The 21482-nt window shown below is 37.2% G+C and overlaps 1 protein-coding gene across 1 annotated transcript in view; it reads right to left on the reverse strand.

Annotated features, from left to right (window-relative positions):
• The window catches only part of cdkal1 (CDK5 regulatory subunit associated protein 1-like 1), a 508818-nt gene that overhangs the window by 312778 nt on the left and 174558 nt on the right, over positions 1-21482 (reverse strand). Inside the window, exons 5-6 of the mRNA XM_052147039.1 lie at positions 18812-18908; positions 6161-6209 (exon numbers count right to left, since the gene is read on the reverse strand). Coding sequence (XP_052002999.1) covers positions 6161-6209; positions 18812-18908 — 146 coding nt within the window. The remainder of the gene's footprint in view (positions 1-6160; positions 6210-18811; positions 18909-21482) is intronic.

Raw genomic sequence — 21482 nt, forward strand, 5'->3', positions numbered from 1 at the left:
AGCCAAAGAGAGACACAGAACAAGAGTGAAATTTCAAACTTCTAGACACAAGGTTATTTTGAAGTGTCTCGATTTATCTTCAGCAATGAGGGCATTGTGTAGTTGTCTGTTGTAATTAGTCAAAGGAACAAAAGAACTGTGTATGTGTGTGTGGAAATATACTTGCTGAGGTAAAGTCATACTGTAATAAATGCTGCGGTGAAGATTCACACTGTGATGCACACAAAGGAACCATTTCCAGCACTTTGTAGCACTTTTTCCCTGAAGCCCACATATACATTTTGTCAAGGTTGCTTGCACCAATAAGTAATAATTTAGTTTTACACAATAGTTTAAAGTATGAAAGAAAGAAAAAGACTTACAGAAAGTACAGTATGAGTAGGAAAGAAAGGAAAACTAAATAAAGCATGAAAGATAGAAAGTAAAAAATAACAAAGAATGAAAAAAGGTCAAGGGTCATTACAGGTTGGACTAATTTCCCTGATCATTCTGCTCCAGAACAAACACACAGATATCAGATGCTAATATACCAATGTAATGATGCTGAGATATGACTCCTCGGAACAACAACTACAATAAAGTGTGAGAGCATGAGAGAAGTACAGCTGCCAAAAAAAGGGCCTGATAACATATCAAATAAAACCAGCTCCTAACATTCTTTCCCTGCAGTTCCCTGTTGTCCGAGGCTGCCTTGCAGTGAATGTTCAAGGTCAGCAATGGTACACAAACACAACAGGGCTCAGATAACTTATTCTTGGTCTCGCTGTTGAACAGCTCCAGGTCTGTGCTGCAGTAATGGGCCTGGCAGATTTAGTCTTTTACCCCTAAGCCCCTGTGGCCAGTGGCTCTGGCATCATCTGGATATACTGCATTTTCCACGGATCTATGACTATCGGTCATTGTGTTGGTCTGTGTGCAGGAGCCATGAGTGACCTCTATAACATCTGATTACAAATACATGCATACACTTGCGCAGTTAGAATAGTTGTCTTTCTGCACATGTGTGTGCATGTTTGAATATCCAAGATGTCTTCTGACTTTTCACTTGGTTTCTCAGATGTTTGTTAGGGCTGGGGATGGGTAAAGTTGGTCAACTAGTCATCCAAGAATCGAGTAGTTTATTAGTGAGGTTGAATAGTTTGTCAAGATTTCATCCGTTTTAATGCACTGCCGCTACAGCCATTCACATGCACCTAGAAATCGTTGGCTGTTGTCATATCATGTGCATATCATGTGCCTCACACATGAACATAGAGCATAACTAATTTTAGCGTAAATCGTCCATAAAGCAGTTCTGACGTAAATGTATGGATTCATGAACGTTCAATGAAAACATATGATAACTCAATAATTTAGGTTTCATAAGTCAGCGTAGTTGTACTTATTGGATAACATTTCAGTTATCAAAGCATGGTCTTCTTAATGCTGTTAAACATAAAAGGGATAATATACAGTTAGCCAGATTTTATCGCATAATAAACCCCGACAGGATGATGATGTTTTGAGGATGCTCAACCCTGAAAGGGGTTTATTTTGAAATAAATCAATACATGGACATATTATCTTGATTTGCATTGAAATTATGTAATTTGAGAAGAAATCACTGAATAGCTGGAATCAAGCTCTAGTTCGTGTCAGAGTCCTGTATTTTCACTTTGTAAAATTGACCATCTGCCTCCTCAATATTCAGCCTATTACAAGACTACTTGCCAAATAAATAAATAAATGGACATGAAACATTATTAGATTACTTGCTGAGATCGCACAGTGATCCGAGAAGCAGGAGAGACTGCTCACAGAACACAGATGAGTGGTCTGGTATGTCTAAATCCCCGGATGTCCAGTTGTTCCAGGGCAATATCTGCCATTGACCAATCAGAATAAAGTATTCCAGAGATCCGTGCAATAAATAAACAAACATATCATGGGCAGGTTTGTACACAATATAGATATAAAAATATAAAATAAAGCCTAGCACACTGTCTTGGCTTTTAAATCTTAATTTGCTTACTGCATTTTGGTCAAAGCCATATTTGCATATTTCTCTGAAGACTCTTGCCGTTGCAATGGAAGTATATCACTGTTACAATAATCATTTGCCCGAGAAGTTTCACCAACGATGCTGGTGATGTGCATGACCGCACCATAAGGTTAACGGTGAGGAACATCCTCCTGCTGGCATGAACTGATTTTTGTATTTTTTTATACAGTGAGGAAAATAAGTATTTGAACACCCTGCTATTTTGCAAGTTCTCCCACTTAGAAATCATGGAGGGTCTGAAATTGTCATCGTAGGTGCATGTCCACTGTGAGAGACATAATCTAAAAAAGAAAATCCAGAAATCACAATGTATGATTTTTTAAATATTTATTGGTATGATACAGCTGCAAATAAGTATTTGAACACCTGAGAAAATCAATGTTAATATTGCAGTTACAGAGGTCAAACGTTTCCTGTAGTTTTTCACCAGGTTTGCACACACTGCAGGAGGGATTTTGGCCCACTCCTCCACACAGATCTTCTCTAGATCAGTCAGGTTTCTGGGCTGTCACTGAGAAACACGGAGTTTGAGCTCCCTCCAAAGATTCTCTATTGGGTTTAGGTCTGGAGACTGGCTAGGCCACGCCAGAACCTTGATATGCTTCTTATAGAGCCACTCCTTGGTTATCCTGGCTGTGTGCTTCGGGTCATTGTCATGTTGGAAGACCCAGCCTCGACCCATCTTCAATGCTCTAACTGAGGGAAGGAGGTTGTTCCCCAAAATCTCGCAATACATGGCCCCGGTCATCCTCTCCTTAATACAGTGCAGTCGCCCTGTCCCATGAGCAGAAAAACACCCCCAAAGCATGATGCTACCACCCCCATGCTTCACAGTAGGGATGGTGTTCTTGGGATGGTACTCATCATTCTTGTTCCGCCAAACACGGTTAGTGGAATTATGACCAAAAAGTTCTATTTTGGTCTCATCTGACCACATGACTTTCTCCCATGACTCCTCTGGATCATCCAAATGGTCATTGGCAAACTTAAGACGGGCCTTGACATGTGCTGGTTTACGCAGGGGAACCTTCCGTGCCATGCATGATTTCAAACCATGACGTCTTGGTGTATTACCAACAGTAACCTTGGAAACGGTGGTCCCAGCTCTTTTCAGGTCATTGACCAGCTCCTACCGTGTAGTTCTGGGCTGATTTCTCACCTTTCTTAGGATCATTGAGACCCCACGAGGTGAGATCTTGCATGGAGCCCCAGTCCGAGGGAGATTGACAGTCATGTTTAGCTTCTTCCATTTTCTAATGATTGCTCCAACAGTGGAACTTTTTTCACAAAGCTGCTTGGCAATTTCCCCGTAGCCCTATCCAGCCTTGTGGAGGTGTACAATTTTGTCTCTAGTGTCTTTGGACAGCTCTTTGGTCTTGGCCATGTTAGTAGTTGGATTCTTACTGATTGTATGGGGTGGACAGATGTCTTTATGCAGCTAACAACCTCAAACAGGTGCATCTAATTTAGGATAATAAATGGAGTGGAGGTGGACATTTAAAAGGCAGACTAACAGGTCTTTGAGGGTAAGAATTCTAGCTTATAGACAGGTGTTCAAATACTTATTTGCAGCTGTATCATACAAATAAATAGTTAAAAAATCATACATTGTGATTTCTGGATTTTTTTTTTTAGATTATGTCTCTCACAGTGGACATGCACCTACGATGACAATTTCAGACCCCTCCATGATTTCCAAGTGGGAGAACTTGCAAAATAGCAGGGTGTTCAAATACTTATTTTCCTCACTGTATACACTAAAGCTTCATGTAAATCAATTTCTATTGAACTCTTGGACAATTCGATTCACAAAAGAACCTCAGATGGCAGCCAGAACATGCAAAACATTAAGTTCCTCACTTTCTTTGAAACAGACTTTCATTACCATTTCATGTATCTCTATTCTCATTTACTAGTGAGTCTGGTGCATTCCTCATAGGGCATTTTCATGTGTGTGGATAATGATAATTGTACGTGAACAAGCACATGCACTCAATTTATGTTGAATTCCAATGTTTGGAAGGTTCCAATGTTTGGAAGTCACTAACATACACACATTTAAGTAACAAATTTGGTGGGTACAAAGTGTTTGTGAAGGTCCAATATATGTGCAAACTAGTCAGATTTTAATCATATATTCAAGAATGTTTCATGATTGAGACCCATTGTGTTTTGGGGTTAAACATAATTAAACTTTTATAAATATGTCTTAAGGAGTCACAATGCAGCCATGCAATTGTTTGATTATAATGAAATGTTTCTATATTTGTTGTTGTCATCAACAACTGACTGTAAATAACAGAAAGGGAATTAAAAGAGACACTACTAAATGTCAAATGGATCTCGACTTTGGATATTACAAACATTACAAAGGATCTTGATGCTGAACTTCTTTGCCACTAAACTACTCAATAACTGGTGAGTGAAATCTGAAAATTTCCCATCCAGTGGCTAAATCACAGACATTTTTAGTCTCATACTGCAAAATCTTTTTGCTTATGCAAATCATTTACTCGCACTGTAAAAGGTTAAGCATAGCGTAAAAGACTGATCTTGTGATTTTAAGAATCAATATTGGGATCGTTCAAATGAAGACTGTGATAAATCAGACAATCAATATTTTTACCCAGCCTGAATGGTCACAAATGTGAATTAAATGTGTCTCATCCAATCAGAGTTTAGGGCCATAACTATCTGTTTTATAAGTGGAAGTGCACAAGTCTCTCAACCTGTCATGTCTTTGTGCTGTTTCAAACTATCAGAGTAATACTAGGCTTTGTACCTGCAGTCTAGAAATTAATGAAGGAGAAAAAGGAAAAATTAAAAAGAAAAAGAAAAAATCTTCAGAGACCGATCACCTTAAGGCAGCAGAAGGATGAGAGCTGTAGCCAGACAGTAAAGCATGGCAATTATGATTTCTGCTTTTTTATTTTTTGGACTGTTAAGCCACAAACCACTAGAGGGATGACAAAAGAATGAGACAGCTCGAGCTGTGATGAATGTCTGCCAGACAGCCAGAGATTTTCAAACAAATAATTATCAGAATTGTGGGAGCGTTTTTCTCCCAAGGCTGCACCTGCCTTTCAGTTTGAACTCCATGACTGTTGACAGGTTCCTGTGTGCCATGGATGCATAAGAGATGTGTGAATACATTATCCATATGCAAAAGTCAAGATTGTTCAATTTTGCTTTTTGTTTTTTCTAATTTCATAAATTCTCATTCCACACAAATTATAACATCAGTATAAAGAATTGAGTGAAAAGTTTAAATGAAAAAGACATTTCAGAATGTCTTAGTAGTACAATATGTCAGTACTATGACAACGTGCATTCAAGCTTGCGTGGGCTCAACAACGTTAAGCAGAACTTTATGATCAATAATCAAGTGATTTTCTAATACCAAATTAGCAATTTAGCATGATTACTCAAGGATAAGGTGTTGGAGTGAGGGCTGCTGGAAATGGAGCCTGTCTAGATTTGATTAATTTTGTCAAATAGTGTTAGTGCTGTTTTTTACATCAGTAATGTCCTGACTATACTTTGAGATCCGTTGAATGCCACTTCAGTTGAATCATTTGAATTCAGGTGAAATAAAGTACAAATTTCATTCCGAAACAGCAACATTTTTACATTATTCCAAACTTTTGGCCGCCAGTGTATATACATGTATCTGTGTGTGTGTGTGTGTGTGTGTGTGTGTGTGTGTGTGTGTGTGTGTGTGTGTGTGTGTATTTTTTTTCCTTTTTTTTTTTTTTGTTTACAGTGCAATTCCTTGCCTCATAGATTTCCACTTGAGGTTTATTACTATAAATTATATTTAGCTTTTTATGAGGACAAGTAAAAAGGATTATTTTACAATTAATATTTGGCTCATCCAAGCAGAGTCCGAAAAATTCTGAAGAGAACTAGAAGGTCAAATAGAAGACATACTGCAAGTTCTTCAGAGAGAACCGACAATATATTTCAGAGTTCATCTGTGTGGTTTCCAATACCAACTGACATGAAAGGTTAATGTGTGTCAGGTGAAAACGATCTCAAACCGTCACAAAAACTGTGCCCAAGTGAGACGGATGCAAGTATAGAGTGAGAAAGACGGGAGAGATACAGTGGCTGACTCACCTTTAACAGCCTCATCCACAACCTCCACCACTCTGTCAATCTGCTGGACCTACACAGGGAGAAGGTGAGAGAATTGAGAACAGCAATCATGGAAGATGCAGACATAATGCCCCTCATAAATGCGGCCATGATGATTTTACCAATGTGATCAGCACACAACCCTTGAGGGATTTCCAATAGACAATTTGAGCAGAAGCAATTCAACCCTGTTACGAACATGTCTCACCCATTCTACAGACTAATAATGTTAGTTAAACTAGGTTTGTTTCACATGATACATTCATGAGCACATGTAATAAGGATGTTGCTCGAGTCAGAGTTCAGTTTCCATCAACATGCTCATCTAACTGTGATTTCAAATGTATTTTGTGTAAACCTTCTTTAAAAGATCTGCAGTGTCAATGTTTCAATGATAAAATTTTTGGACATGCACTATAGCAGTAACATGTATTGTGCCATGAGATTTGTTGACATACATTGGTGTGCCATGTATATATCATGGTAAATGAATCAGAATCCTTCAGAAAAGTGGAATATATTCAAGTTCAATGTTAAGGGTTCCCACACCTTTTAAACAATGAATTTCGATGACTTCAGTCATTTATGATTATTTTTTTCCTTTACAGAGATTACATGAATGATGAAATATTTTACAGCTGCACGTAACTAAAAATAATCTACTGAATATTTACTCTATTCACTACCTTCCATTACTTTTCCATGGCATCTTTTGTTAATTTTCATAACTTTGCCAGGAAATTGCCATTTTAAAAGCAAAATATGACAATGCGATGACCTCGACAAAATGAAGACCTTCACTACTGTACGTATTGTCACACATTTTAAGGAGAAACAAATGGTGTGGAGATACAATATACTATTATAATACAATACATATGTTATTTCAGCTTTACTGTAGTCACGCACACCCTCTCAAATAAATCAATCACATAAAAACCCCCATGAAATCAAAAGGTAATTTGTCTGGTGTCTCTGGCTGAGTATGTCAATCTAAACACATTTTTGTCAGTGCTGTCAGTGTTCAATCCACATGTTAACTCAGACTTACAGCTGATCTAAATCAAGTTCATCAAAACGACGAACCTCTAAATCTTTGATATCAGACTACCTCGTATTCGTAAATAGTGGGAGATTAGTCACGGCTTCATATTCACTATCCTCTTAATAAAGATTATGAGGCAATCAAGACGCTCTCTCACAAAGGGAAAAGTCATTACACAAGTAATTGGCTCTAAGTGGGAAAATGTGACGAATGTTTGACAGGCCTGGCTGTCACACACAACTGATGAGACGGTCATAAGTCTCTGTCATAAGCCCTTTTCAGACTGCATTTATTTTACATGGGGAAGTGAGGCATTTCCAGAATTTACAGGGGGTAGTCAATGATGTTATTGCCGTACAAATCCGAATGTCAGTGGTCTTTTCGCCTACCTCCCATGAAAAAGTTCCCAGCTAAATTGCCTACTGTTTTTTTGACAATTACCAAGATCAATTTAAAATCCAAAAGTCGCTTTGGAATTCCTTTTTGACCACTGCCAAGTGCCATACAGTTGCACTGCGTGTGGTAACAGCTCTGGTGATAAAGTGCAATTGTGAACAATGGAGGACTGTGTAACAGAATTTTTTGAAAATTACATTGCTGCTCCACCACAGTGAATGGGAACTCTTAAGTGGAGGTGAGCTATGACTTTCAGAAGAATTTCTCAGCTCTTATGGTCCATACCAGTGTTTCCCAACCACTGTGCCGTGAAAGATTTGTAGGTGTGCCGTGGAAAATTCCACAAAATAAATAAATGCATCAAAAATATAATTTCAGGGATCCAAACTCGTCACCTTTCGGAGAAATTCGCCATTTTGAAACCATAATCGGTCACTTCTGTGATTGTTCAGAGCAATGATTAATGATTAAAGTGAGTGATATTTATGTGTTAAGGGTTTTTCACGTGACTAGCGTCAACACTGCAGAATACATTGAAGTCTATGAAGTGACGTCACACCAAAGTGTTTTTCACACACGTTTTTGCTTCACGAGAAATGTCTTTGAGAGTACCAAGTAACAAGAAATAGTTAAAAACTATCCAAATTTGCGAAGAGACATTGAATGTCTCAATGTCTTAATTAAATGTTACCTTATCGTTTACGAATATCAAGAAAACGCTTAGACCTAAATATAAACTAATCCTTTTATTACTTTTTGTTTTCAATGTTTATTGTGCACACCTCCCGCTTTTTTAAGTGGCAAACTTGTAAAACGCTTTCTGCAACTCTTGTCATGTGGAGGGCAATGTGGCGCTTGACGGTGGCGTTGAATGGAGCATTGACACCTCCACTCAACTCATGCGCTTTACAATGACGAAAGAACATTATTGAAAGTCAAAATTATTATTAGAATGTGTCTATTATTGTGGTCTTTTATGATAAAAGTCATGCTCAGTACTAAAAACTGTAGGAAAATGATACTGTACAGATCTACTTTGTGTTTATAATTCTTATACTGAAGTCAGTAGATTTGTAGCCATGCAAATTTTAATAAAGGAGAAGGTAAGGACTGAAACTCACTATTACTAGACTATTAATGTTGTCTTTTTGGATGAAAAATAATGCTCAGACTGAAGGAAGACTATAGATTTGCTTTGTTATTTTATTGCTTTAACAATATAAAGTCTCTTGCTTGATTTCGGTCATGAAGGGGTCAATGAACTACTAGGTTAATCAAATTGAACAAATTAGTGAAACAGAAGCAAGCTTCACCAAAATACTCTTTATTTTGAAGCTAATTACGCACAATTGTAAACTTGAATAATCTTGAATCACTAAAATAGCTGGAATTGGTGCTTTTAGCTTATTCTTAAAAAAAATACACCCCGAACATTTTTTTGTGGACCAGTGATTGTCTAAACATTTTAGCCCCTCATGAGTTTGCATCCCTATAATTTGTTGTGACATTGCAAGAACAAATATACAAATTAGGAAAAAAGCAAATAGAAAAGAATGGAACTTCAAGCAAAAAAAGAATATAAATATTGATCTGTTTCTCACATACACCCATCATAAAATTTCTGAAAATATGGATTAAAATCACTGGAGTCATATGGATTTTTTTTATGATGCCTTTGTGATTTTTGGAGCGTCAAAACTTTGGCACCCATTCACTTGCATTGTATGGACCTGCATGCGAATGTGTGCCAACATTTTGAAGCTCATGATAAATCATGAGAGAATTTTAATTTTGGGGTGAACTATCCCTTTAACACATTGTAGTATGTCGACATTCATTCCACAAAATTATTCTCAACAACACTTTTTCTTTTTATTCTCAAACACAAATTTGAAAAACGTCATCAGATTCTGTGCGGGCCTACCGATCAGATGGTATATCACAGGTCTGCAGGTTGTTCTACTGCAGATGATTATTCAAATCATGCTAAATATCTTGGAAATGGGAAATGTCTTACAAAATAGACAACAAACCATAATATGAACGTCTTAAGATTGAATGGTAAAAAACCAAGTTTTATCTACAGTGACGCTCTTGTACAAAGACATGAAGTGCATTTACAATCCTAAATAACACCTAAAAAAAACACTTTATTTCGCACCATTATAATCCATCAAAGAGAGGGAATAGGGAATGTAAAAAGAAAGAGAGAGAGAACGTCAAATGGAGCAAAGAAAAAGTAAATGCAGGGGCGGAAAAAAACATTTAAAAAAAGAGAGCGAGCTATGGTTGGAAATATTTCACAGCTTTTCTACTTTACCCTCTCTCAGCTGAGGTAATTTCTGCATGGAGACCAAGAGATTGCAGAAGCTGATCTATTATAGGGAATTTTGTCCATTGTGCACAGCACCCTATGGTTAAATGGCTGGCCAGAGGCCCGCTCAGTGCCTTCCTCTAGCTGTTGCAGCCATTAATTCAACTGTACTGCAGGCCGAGAGATGAACCGCAGAGCATGGGCCTCCTCTTGAAGCAGTTACATGCATGAAAAATATTGAAACAGAAATCAATTTTGCCCTAATGGGAGCACAATCTCAGCCCCACTCTGGGCAGTGGGCTGCTGGGCAGGTCTGTACGAGTTCTACAAGGCAAGCACATTTTAGGCCAGGGCACCGCTGTGAGGACTGCAAGAAACAGCGAGCACGACTCGCTCTGAATGGAGCAGGTCTCAAGGACCACGTCAAAGCAAAAGAAAGGTAGTTTTATTGAGAGGATTCTTTCATGTGCTGGGAGACATGTTTGGAGAACGGCAGGAGGTTGGGCTGTTTAGCATTACTGACATGCTCCTGGGCAGACGACTCCCTTGGCCGCAGTCTCACGCTTTAAATCCAGCCCCAGTCAGGAGTATGATATTTGTGTTTACCTACAGCTACTGTTTTAAGCAAACAGCATTTCTGAAAAAGTATTTGCCCCCATCCTGATTTTATTCTGTTTTTGTGCATCTCATACTAAATTGTTTCAAAAATTCTAACTAAATCGAACAAAGGCGATCTGAGTAAAGACAAAAAACTGTTTATAAATTATAACGTTATTTATTGAAGCAAAATAGTTATTCAAATCCAACTGTGCCTGTCTGAAAAAGTATCTGCCCCCTTAGTTACTAAATCCATAAATCTATGAAACTGCATTTATAATGGTGTTCAGCTGGACTAGACACACTCAGGCTTGATTACTGCCAGCCCTGTTCAATCAAATCAACACCTAAATACAACTTTTTCAGCAGAATGAAGTTGGCTAAAAGGTCTCACCCAGTAGCACACTATGCAAATGTTGAAAGAAATATCTGAAATTGAGTGATGAGTCAGAAAAAGATTACTGAAATACATCAGGCTTGGAAAGGTTACAAAGCTATTTCAAAGGCTCTAGGACTCCAAATAACCACAGTGATAGCAGTTCTCAAAACGGAGAAAACTTGGCATCAAAAAAGGACACTGTTCATGACTCCACTATCAGAAAGACACTGATCAAAAATGCCATCCATGAAAAAGTGGCGAGGCAAAAACCTCTGCTAACCCAGAAGAAAAATAATGCTTGTCTGAATTCTGCCAAAACACACCTTGATGATCCTCCTACCTTTTGGGAGAATGTTCTGTGGAATGATGAGACAAAAGTGGAACTGTTTGGAAGACAGGGATACAGTTACATCTGGCGTAAATCAAACACAGAATACTACAAAAAAGAACATCATACCTACGGTCAAGCATTGTGGTGGAAGTGTGATGGTATGGGGGATGCTTTGCTGCTTCAGGGCCATGTCAACTTGCAATAACTAAGAGAAAATCCTTAACGAGACCGTCCGGTGATACGTCCATGAGTTGAAGCTCAAGAGCAACTAGATTATGCAGCAAGACAATGATCCAAATCTTAAATTAAATGGCTTAAATGAAGAAATGAAGTTTTGGAGTGCCCTAGTCAAACTCCTGACTTGAACCCAATTTAGATGCTGTGACAGGACCTTAAACTGGCAGTTCATGCTTGAAAATCCACCAATGCGGCTGAAATAAAGCATTAAACTGATTAAAGCAGAGTGGGACAAAATTCCACCACAGCATTTTGAAAGCCTGATCTCCAGTTATCGGAAGTGTTTGGTTGCAGTTGTTACTGCTAAAGATTGCACAACCAGCTATTAAGTTTATGGGGAAGTTCGTTTTTCACATAGGTGATACTAATATATATATATATATATATATATATATATATATATATATATATATATATATATATATGTTTTGTGTTTACTCGGGTTGCCTTTGTTTTACGTTATAACTTGTTTGAAGATCTAAAACAATTTGGTATGAAAATACACAAAAACAATAGAAGAAATCAGGATGGGGCAAATACTTTTTTCACAGCACTGTACTTGAAAGCAATGAGGGACAAATTGCTTTCAACATAGATGTGCTGAGGCAACTTTATCAAAAGCTTTGAGACTTCCAGACAAATCTCAGTGAATCTTCTATCCTATATACAAAGATTTTTAAAGCAAAAGATTGTGACAGTGAGTGCAGTGGTATGATCCTTTGCCTTAGGGGTGGCAGGATTACCAAAATCTTATTAGTAATTGTATCAGTCATTTTTAGAAAATGTATATAACTTTAAGTAGCAGGGCTAGTTGTCACACAGAGAAGTTGTCACAAGGGTGATGTTGCTTGGCAACCCTAAACAAAAGACAAGTTGTCCATGTCTACACCTGACACGATTGGCAGATCAAAACTAAATATTCCCCATTATATTCAATGGACCCTTTTCACAGACTGTGTTGGTGTTTCCACCTCATTTGTTTCCACGTGGAAAGTCGTGGAAATGAAGTAGTAGATTATTATTATTTTTAAAATTTATATTAATATTAAAGCAAATGGAAACAAAAATAATATTGACTGTGGTCTTCAGTTCACCACTAATGAAGTTGACCTCGCTTTAGTTTCCCTCATTTTCCAAATCCTAAATGTGAAAAGAATTCATTTAAGGCTGAACAACTGATCGATAAACACAAATTATTTATGGTGCTGAGTGACAAATGGGCTTGGAGGTCGGTTTGTGGCGCCAAGATGCGCTAAGCGCGTTATATTCAAAGCACACTATATTTTCACATATGTACGGCCTCTATAATTTCCTATAAAAATCTAGACAATAAAGAGACAATTAAGAAATTATTTAATTATAAAAAACTACAGAATAAAACACCCTGGATTTGAACTTGTGAACTCCAGGGGTGGTAATCATCAGCTTTACTCACTGAGCTACCCAGGCTCCCATCATCACCATTCTTATTAATCAATAATATCATTTATATAACAATTTCTTAACATTATTTTAGATTTTATTACATTACATTGTATTATTATAACTACAATAATATAATATAAATGTTGACTGAGTTAAAAAAAAAACTGATGAAAAGGGAGTTGACCCTTTGACAAAATGTATACAGCCCAACCCAATAAGGTTCTATTTATACATTTTTCTTTGGTTATTTTAAGTGTGAATATCCTTTCCAGAACAGTATTTGCAGTTGGCAGTAGAGCAAGGGTAAAGTGCACTTTTAAAAAATACATCAAATTGCAGTTCAAATCACAATCTGATTTTTTTGTCCTAATCAATCAGTCTTAAGTCCATTGAGCAGTCTACATTGGCATCACATGGCTGCATCACACTACTCCATGAAGAGACTACTATAAATTTGTGCGTGTGTCGGATTTCCCCCCTGGCACTCAATGTCATTTTAAACTGCCTGTGACTAAGAACCCCTTGGGCTTCCAAACCCTGAACAGTGAGAAATGTATTAAACAGAATAAATAATAATAATAATAATAATACAATACAAAAAAACAACTATTAAAAACCAACAAAAAACACTTGTTATATGTGGAAAGCCTGATATAACTGATTATTACAATCATGGTGTAATTTGGACTTCCCCCTTGCACTCTTATGTACTGTTACACTGCCCAGCTCTACTAGACCTCAAAAGCAGAGTGCGGGGGTCCATGTGTCCTTGCCCATGACAGTGAATTGTTACTGGGCCTGGTTGTGCCAGCAGGTGAGGTGTCAGCATGGCACCTTTTGCCATTTGGACTGTCCTGTTCTCCTGTAGCCAACCCGCTGGGCCAGTAGATGAATGGGCTGAGCTCTCTCCATCATTCCTCCATCATGGCGCTCTACCGATCAATACAGCCTTTCAGAAAGAATCTACTTACCCCTCTCTGGATATCCTTTTAACTTCAGTGGAAACAGCAAGCAGAGGATACCTGCTGGGTCTGAAGGCCTCTGTATGGAGCCCCAACAAGCCACAAACTATAGCACTCCCTCTGACATTTCAACTTAAATTAACAATCACAGTCAAAGGTACTTAAAGGTTTTTTTTTTTTTTTTTTTTTTAAAAGGTGTTGGGGCGGAGGGCAGGGGACTCACACACATATTCTATTTTAAAGATGCACCAGCAGTCCTGATTCACTTAGTGCCCTCGGCAAACTACACATGACCATAGAGAAAAACAAACACGCAAAAGAAGCGGTCTCAGACTTGTATTGCTTTCTACTGTGGAACAAAACAAACAAAATTGAACAAAATTGAAGGCTGGCTGCAACATGGACACCAAACTTTCCTTAGATTTTACAGTCCATAGAAACTAAGGCTAAAGTGTACAGAAATTGCGAAACACACCATGGCTAGATTGTAAACAATCTTTTGACCAATGATGATTTTATTCAGACATTAGCGGCAGCATGAGATACACAGGAGAGTCTTGACCCAAAGCAGGGCACGTCCACCACCCTACTGAGGTGCAGCCACTATTCCAACGGGGCACCCCAACACGTCATCCGGCACCTATGTAAAACCTCTGTCACTTTAGCAATGAAAAGCGATTAAAGGAAAGTTTGTAATTCTATAAACTAATTAATAATTCTACAAAAAAATTATAACTAATTTTGTCAGTTTGAAACTGCCTGTGACAAAGAACCCCTTGGGCTTCCATACCCTGGCCAGAGAGAAATTGATTAAACAGAATAAATCATAATAATTATACAAAAAAAAAAAAAAACACTTGTAATATGTGAAAAGCCGGATATAACTGATTATGACAATCATGGTGTAAAAAAGTTTGTCTATTAATAAGCATGATCAAAAAGTTATTTTATAAAATTATACTCAGACTTACAAATATACCTTCAGATTTATATTTATACATTCAGACTTACAAATATATATATATATATATTCAGGATTTACAAGTATCTATTTAAATTCACATTGATATATTTAGCCTTATAAGTACAACTATATATTCAGGATTTATATTTATATACAAGGCCTTACAAGTATATGTTTGGATTCATATTTATATATTAGGATTTAAATGTAAATATTCAAAATAACAACTATATATTCAGATTTATATATTCAGACTTACATCTACAGGCTTTAAACTTATATATTTAGATTTATAGTTACATATTCGGACAAGTATATATTCTGATTTATATGTAGATTTTTGGATTTCATTTTATATCTTAAAATTGACATCTATATATTTAAATTTATATTTTTATATTCAGACTTACAAATATATACTTGGTTCTACATTTATATATTCAGATTTTAAACAATTATTTTCCTGTTTGGCACCCCTGTGTGTGTGTGTGTGTGTGTGTGTGTGTGTGTGTGTGTGTGTGTGTGTGTGTGTGTGTGTGTGTGTGTGTGTGTGTGTGCGCAACTGAATTTGAAAGCTACTATGTGATTTTTGTTGTATGAAAGAGAGCTGCTTTGACATTTGATAATAACGGTAACAATTATTTTTACTTTTTAGTATTTTATAGTCATAGTATCATAATGGAGCTTAAGGATTTTCACTTTAAAGACTGACCCAGTTTAAACATTACATTATAGAAATAGAGTTCATTTTAGCCACAACACAAGACAAAGACTTTCCTTTAGCAACAATGATTGTGCTTAGCATAGACACTTTATTGGAAGTGGGATTCAAAATATATTTGTTCATAAACCCAGCCAGTTCAGACTGAGCCAGATTCAATCAATCTGAACGAGCATAAGGTTTCAAGCTGAGGATTCAATAGGATGCGACTCCAAGTAATATGGTTCCCAACGACTGAACAGGTGGATGTTTTTCGTCTTCTCAATTTGGCCCTGTGTTAAGTTTGATTGAAGCTGCCAGAACTGTTCCGCATGAGCATATTCTATAGATTTAAACAGATCCGCAAAAGCCTCAGACGATCGATGCCGTTTGGAAAAGCATCTCTGTGGGGCAGCAATCGGAGTCTCATCATTCCAGCCGTGTGACCAGCACAGCTTCACAAATGCATTATACAGACCTGATGTTTGCATTCAACAGCAGAAGCATGCTTTCTGCAGAGCTAAGGCTCTATACCAGTGTTTATCAACATATTGTTTTCTTATGTACCCCCACAACCATATCAATAAGGCTTCCTTTCATTTTAATGTGACACCTGAAATTGTTTGTCTTTCACAAGTTTTGACATGTCTGGGTGCTGAGAACTGTCTTTCTTTATAAAGAAATAAAAAAAAATAATTACTATTATTTTTAAACAAGTTAAAAATGAAACTAAAGAACTAGGAGTTCCTTTTTTCTTAAAAAAAAAAAAAAAAAAAAAAAGGCACTTACAATGGAAGTGAATGTGGCTAATCTGTAAACATTAAAATACCTTTTCAAAAATATAGCCAAAAGATGTGTGTGTGATCAAATTGCACACAAACCTTGTCTGTCTAATGTTAAAGCTAATTTTACAAATTTGTTGCCATGACGATACAATTTTTTGTGGTAATTAACCTTATGCCATACATGCTTTTGATTTAGTTTAGCTGGTGTTGAAGCTGGAATATTCCTTTAAGTTTAATATATATATATGTATGTGTGTGTGTGTGTGTGTGTGTGTGTGTGTATTTTACAATAACCTTAAGTATCTTCATCTGAATTTACACTGTTGAACACATCCCTAATTGGGGTGTAACGTTCTCAGTAAAAAAAAAAAAAAAACGAACCGTGTGGTTCGCCACCCACGGTTCGGGAAGCATTGGCACCGCGGTAGATTCACCTCAAGTTTAATGACGCATCTGGAGCACAAGTTTTGGTCAAGAAATCAAAGCTTCAAAAAGACACCTCCGCTAATGCACCTGAAAGAATCTGTAGGTGGGTACACTCCGCCTGTGTTTTCACATGGGTCAACTTGATGACATCACTGCTCTATTTTGAAAATGGCAAGTGGAGAAAACGAGCCACTGATAGCCCCCCGAGTTTCTCCTTTCTGGGAACATTTTCTTTTTGCAGTCAATTACAAAAGTGATATAAAAATGTATACAAAACAGGCACTGCTTGCAGACATCGCTCGACAATAATGCACGTGAGGGTTTATTTAAAACACCTTTCTTCCTGTTTCCTTGCGCGGCTGTAATCTATCGCGTGTGTCAATAATGCGCTTTAGTAATACATTGATACATGATTAATCTTTTATGCCAACATCACAGTCACACTCCCTTCCATTTTTAAGCAGAAACCCTGTACTAATTCAGACAGACATGAAACAATAACTTAAGCGCTTGGGGTGTTCGTGTGGGATTTCCACATATTATTAAAATGCTCGGGCAGCATCATCACAACATCCCTTCTCGAATGCATTTTAATAGCAAGGTTATTCCTTTTATAGTGATGTACAGCTTTCGAATATTGAATATATGTTGAGATGAATTTGAAGTGCACTTTATATTGATGCATGTACAGTATTAGTGCAGGTATTAAGTTAAAATGTTAATTTAGTAATTAGAGAAAATTGTTTTTTTAGTGAAGTACCCTGACAAAAAATTAACCATGGTTTTACTCTAGTAATATTGTAGTAACCATGACTGCTGTCAGCATTGTTTTCTGAGCAGAAATCTTAGTTTTGATACAATTAACCATTGTTTTATAACAGAAATACTGTAGTTTCTATATTGTAACAATGACGTAACCATGGTTATATAGTGGTTACTATGATTTGACTACAAATGCCATGGTAAAACTATGGTTACTTTTGTAAAACAATGACTGTTATTTAAGGGCCTCAACACGTGCTGTCTTCGTGGTAATGCGCTCAACAAGCCACGTAATAAGATGCACGGGTTGAAGGTCTCAGACGTGGAGGCAACTGAGATTCATCCTCCGCCACCTGGATTGAGGTAAGTCACTACGATACCACGAGGACTTAAGAGCGCATTGGGAATTGGACATTCCAAATTGAGGAGAAAAGGGGAGAAACATTTTTTATAAAAAGTGGGGCTGGCATCATTGTGCTATACCTCACAAAGACTCCAACAGCCGGTGTCTGACAAATAATAAATCAACAATAAATAGCTCATCAGGATAGAACACATTTGTCCAGACAAATGGGAATACAGATTACATGTTTTTGCCTCTGTCTTTAAACCATAAATAATGAAGGTTTTTTTATTTTCTTTTTCTTTTTTCTTTTATTAAAACTGGCAGTTATTAAAACATGACTGATTCGGCTCAGCCCATTCATTATTGAACTTGTCTGCTTAATAAACATGAATGTTATAGTAATCCCATATGCTATGTTGAACAACACGCAATAAATAATGTAATTAAATTCAATAAACACGCCTGTTCCGGTAAGCCAGAGGCTTAGCGCTAACAACTGTGGAGTTAACGGCCAAAAGCTCAGGAGCTCTATGCTCTAGATTATATAATGCACTGATTAGTTTTCTGCACATACATCCTGGTCGTATCCTCTGAGATTTCTGCCCAGGCAGAATATGCAAAACTACTTGTCCATTTGCATAAGGTGATTTTTCCAACAGTAAAGAGGGTGTAGCTGAGACCAAACAATCAATGACTAACATGAGTCAACTTATTCAGTAACTTTGACTTGGAGCTTTACTCTAGGCTTCCAAATGCAAATATACACTGAAAAACCTACAATATAAACCACTTTAAATTCTTAAAACTTTACACTAATGTGCCTTTCATTTACTACACAAGCACAAAGAAAACAGTATAAGGAACCAACATTGATTGACAAGATGAATAGCCTAGTACTTTAAAAAATACTTTTGCTCTGGGAACAGTGAATGGAAGTGTGTGTGAGAGATTCAAATTGATTTACCCCTATTATGCTCAGGCCTTTGAGGTAGTCCATCCTGGGCTGGGCCTGAGGCACACATCCTGCAACAACCACCTTCTTATCCTGCTCTTGTGCCTTCCTGAAAAAAAAAAAGATAAATGAATGATCAATAAATTAGATATATCAACAGCAGGGCTGCACAATTAATTATATTTAAAATGCAATTACAGTTTCTGCCTCTCACAGTTAATCTGTGTTAAGGCAGCATCTCATTAGCCGATTTTTCCAATTATTTTCAGGTGTTAGCTTCATTAACAATCACCGGCCAGGCAGAGGGAGAGAGTAAATTAGCGTCTCTAAGCGGGAGGTGGTAATCACTTGACTGTCGGGACTCCCTGCTGAGATAATGGCTTCAAAGACTAAAAAAACACATCCAGCTTGTTTGAAAAAATCATTCTGTCACTGAGGTGGGGTCTTGTGTTCTCGTCAAGTCACCAATGACCTGCTGCCTTTACTGAAGGACTAGATGTCAAGCTGATGCAAATGTGTTCCCCACACTCAGATTCTGTCACAAAGATTTTTTTTTTGTTTGCACTAAAATGAGTAACAAAATTCTGTTTTTATTGGATGCATTTCTTTACTCACTGGACGCTGCATATGGACATGCATTCTACAACAAGCCTTGATTGGATTAATAAACAATCACACATTTTCACATGTTATCCCATCTTCGTGATCATTAATTTTGTATTGTGGCAGAAAAGACACAGGAATAGAGGGTAAGCGTCCAGAAGTAGAATTGAGCCTATTTTTGCCAACAATGAGTTTGCGTCAATATGAACATCCATTAACATGGTGTAAATATGTAAAATCTTTTATATTTAATACTTGAGTCAGAAGCTGTATATTTGTTTATAGCTGTAAGTTATATAAATATATTATAGTCTACAGTTATATAACATTATGTATCAATATGCATATGCATACCTTACAAGTACGACACATGTTTGTTGCCTAGCTCTTTGCACAATGTTGCAATAAATGTGTGAAAGAAAAGTATGCAATTTATTTTTGCTATGCGTTCTCAATAGGTAATGTCTTTAACAAACAATCGCACATGGCAGATGCTGCTGACTCTTGGATTAATATTGAAAAATACCTGTGTATTCAAAAGCTTCAGGTTGATTGGCTGTGAAAATGGGGCATGACAGTGAAGCATTGAGAAAAGTCAAAGGCAATCATAAAGTGGGACACCATCCCTCTGTTTTTTAATCAGTAAGTGTGACAGGCCCACAGAGTACAAGATCAGCAAAAACTAGGGGTGTGCTGAATGAATAATTTCACTGACGTTTAAAAGGAAATTTTGAAGTTGACCAGTCTAGAAAGAAACAAACGTTTAGAAGCTAAATTCCATGGAGAAGGGGCATTTATCTGCGATGTGCTCGCCTTGCATTTTGATCATCGACATTAAATATAGAACATGACACGCATTCACTGAATCAACATTAGCGAATATTTAACAGGCATATTTACTGAAAAAAATTAATAGTGAACGAATAGTGCAGGACCAATAGAGCAACCCAGCCTGTTCTAAATGGAATTCACCAAGTAACATTTACTTAACATATTAAAACAATCAGGATATTGTTGAAAATAATGAACAGGTTGACAAAGGCAAATCTACGAGAGCAAAAAAAAAGCACTGAAAAGTGTGTCTCAACTGGATCACACACTGTACAGACAGTGAGAAGCAGTGAGCTCATGGGATGTGACAGTGCTGATGTGCCTCTGAGAAGTGCCAGGAGAGTGAAAAGAAGCTCAGCTGGAGAGAGAGCGAGACTGTTTCCTCTCGCAAACACTCTGAAGAAACAGAAAAACAAATGCTTTAGGCAGAAGTCTCCGAAAACAGACATAAAACAAAACTAAAATATTTTTTTAAGAAAAAGTGTAAGTTGAATGTGCCTCATACAAGAAAGGACTGACTAAGCACAATGCTGAAGACCAAAATAAATTTGCTTGTTTCCATTTTCCACAACAGTGTTGTTCAAACCCTCGCATCCACTACAGAGATATTTTACACATTAATATTTCATGGTAAACTTCAAAACGCTGGAAGGAAAGCACAGTTTTTTGGACATCAATGGTGTGAAGAGAGTCAAAGACATTCACAAAAGACAGTAGCATCTGAACAGAAATGGCCAGCATCACAACATTCTAATTTCCTGCATAGAAAAGTCTATGAATGTCGAGCAACTCAGAGCCGCTGCCGAAGCAAATTCAAATGGTATTTATGGTTCTCATAACTTACACACGCATTTGTGTGGGCAAAATGAAGCATGCTCATCAGCGTGCTCCAGAGATTACACATTTGAATTCTACAGAGAACATTAGAGTATAAAGTGCTATATGGAGGAAGTCAAGCCTCTCATACTGCTAGAAAGCCACTACATTATAAACATTAACCTAATGACAGTATTGTGGAGCCACCCATGGTCTTACCTGTGGTTATGGCCTTATCATTACAAATGCCACTGTGAAACAATGCTTGAACAATGGTACATTTAATGAAGGGCTTAAAACTTCATTGAGTTATGGACAAAATATTTACCTGTTGTATCCTACTCCTGTTCTGACTGTTCTTGTTTGCCTTCAGACATTCTAAAGGTGAATTTAAATCATTAGGCTTGTGTCCTGCTAAACTAAAATCATTCTT

The sequence above is a fragment of the Xyrauchen texanus genome, chromosome 17, assembly GCF_025860055.1.
Source record: "Xyrauchen texanus isolate HMW12.3.18 chromosome 17, RBS_HiC_50CHRs, whole genome shotgun sequence".
NCBI lineage: Eukaryota > Metazoa > Chordata > Actinopteri > Cypriniformes > Catostomidae > Xyrauchen > Xyrauchen texanus.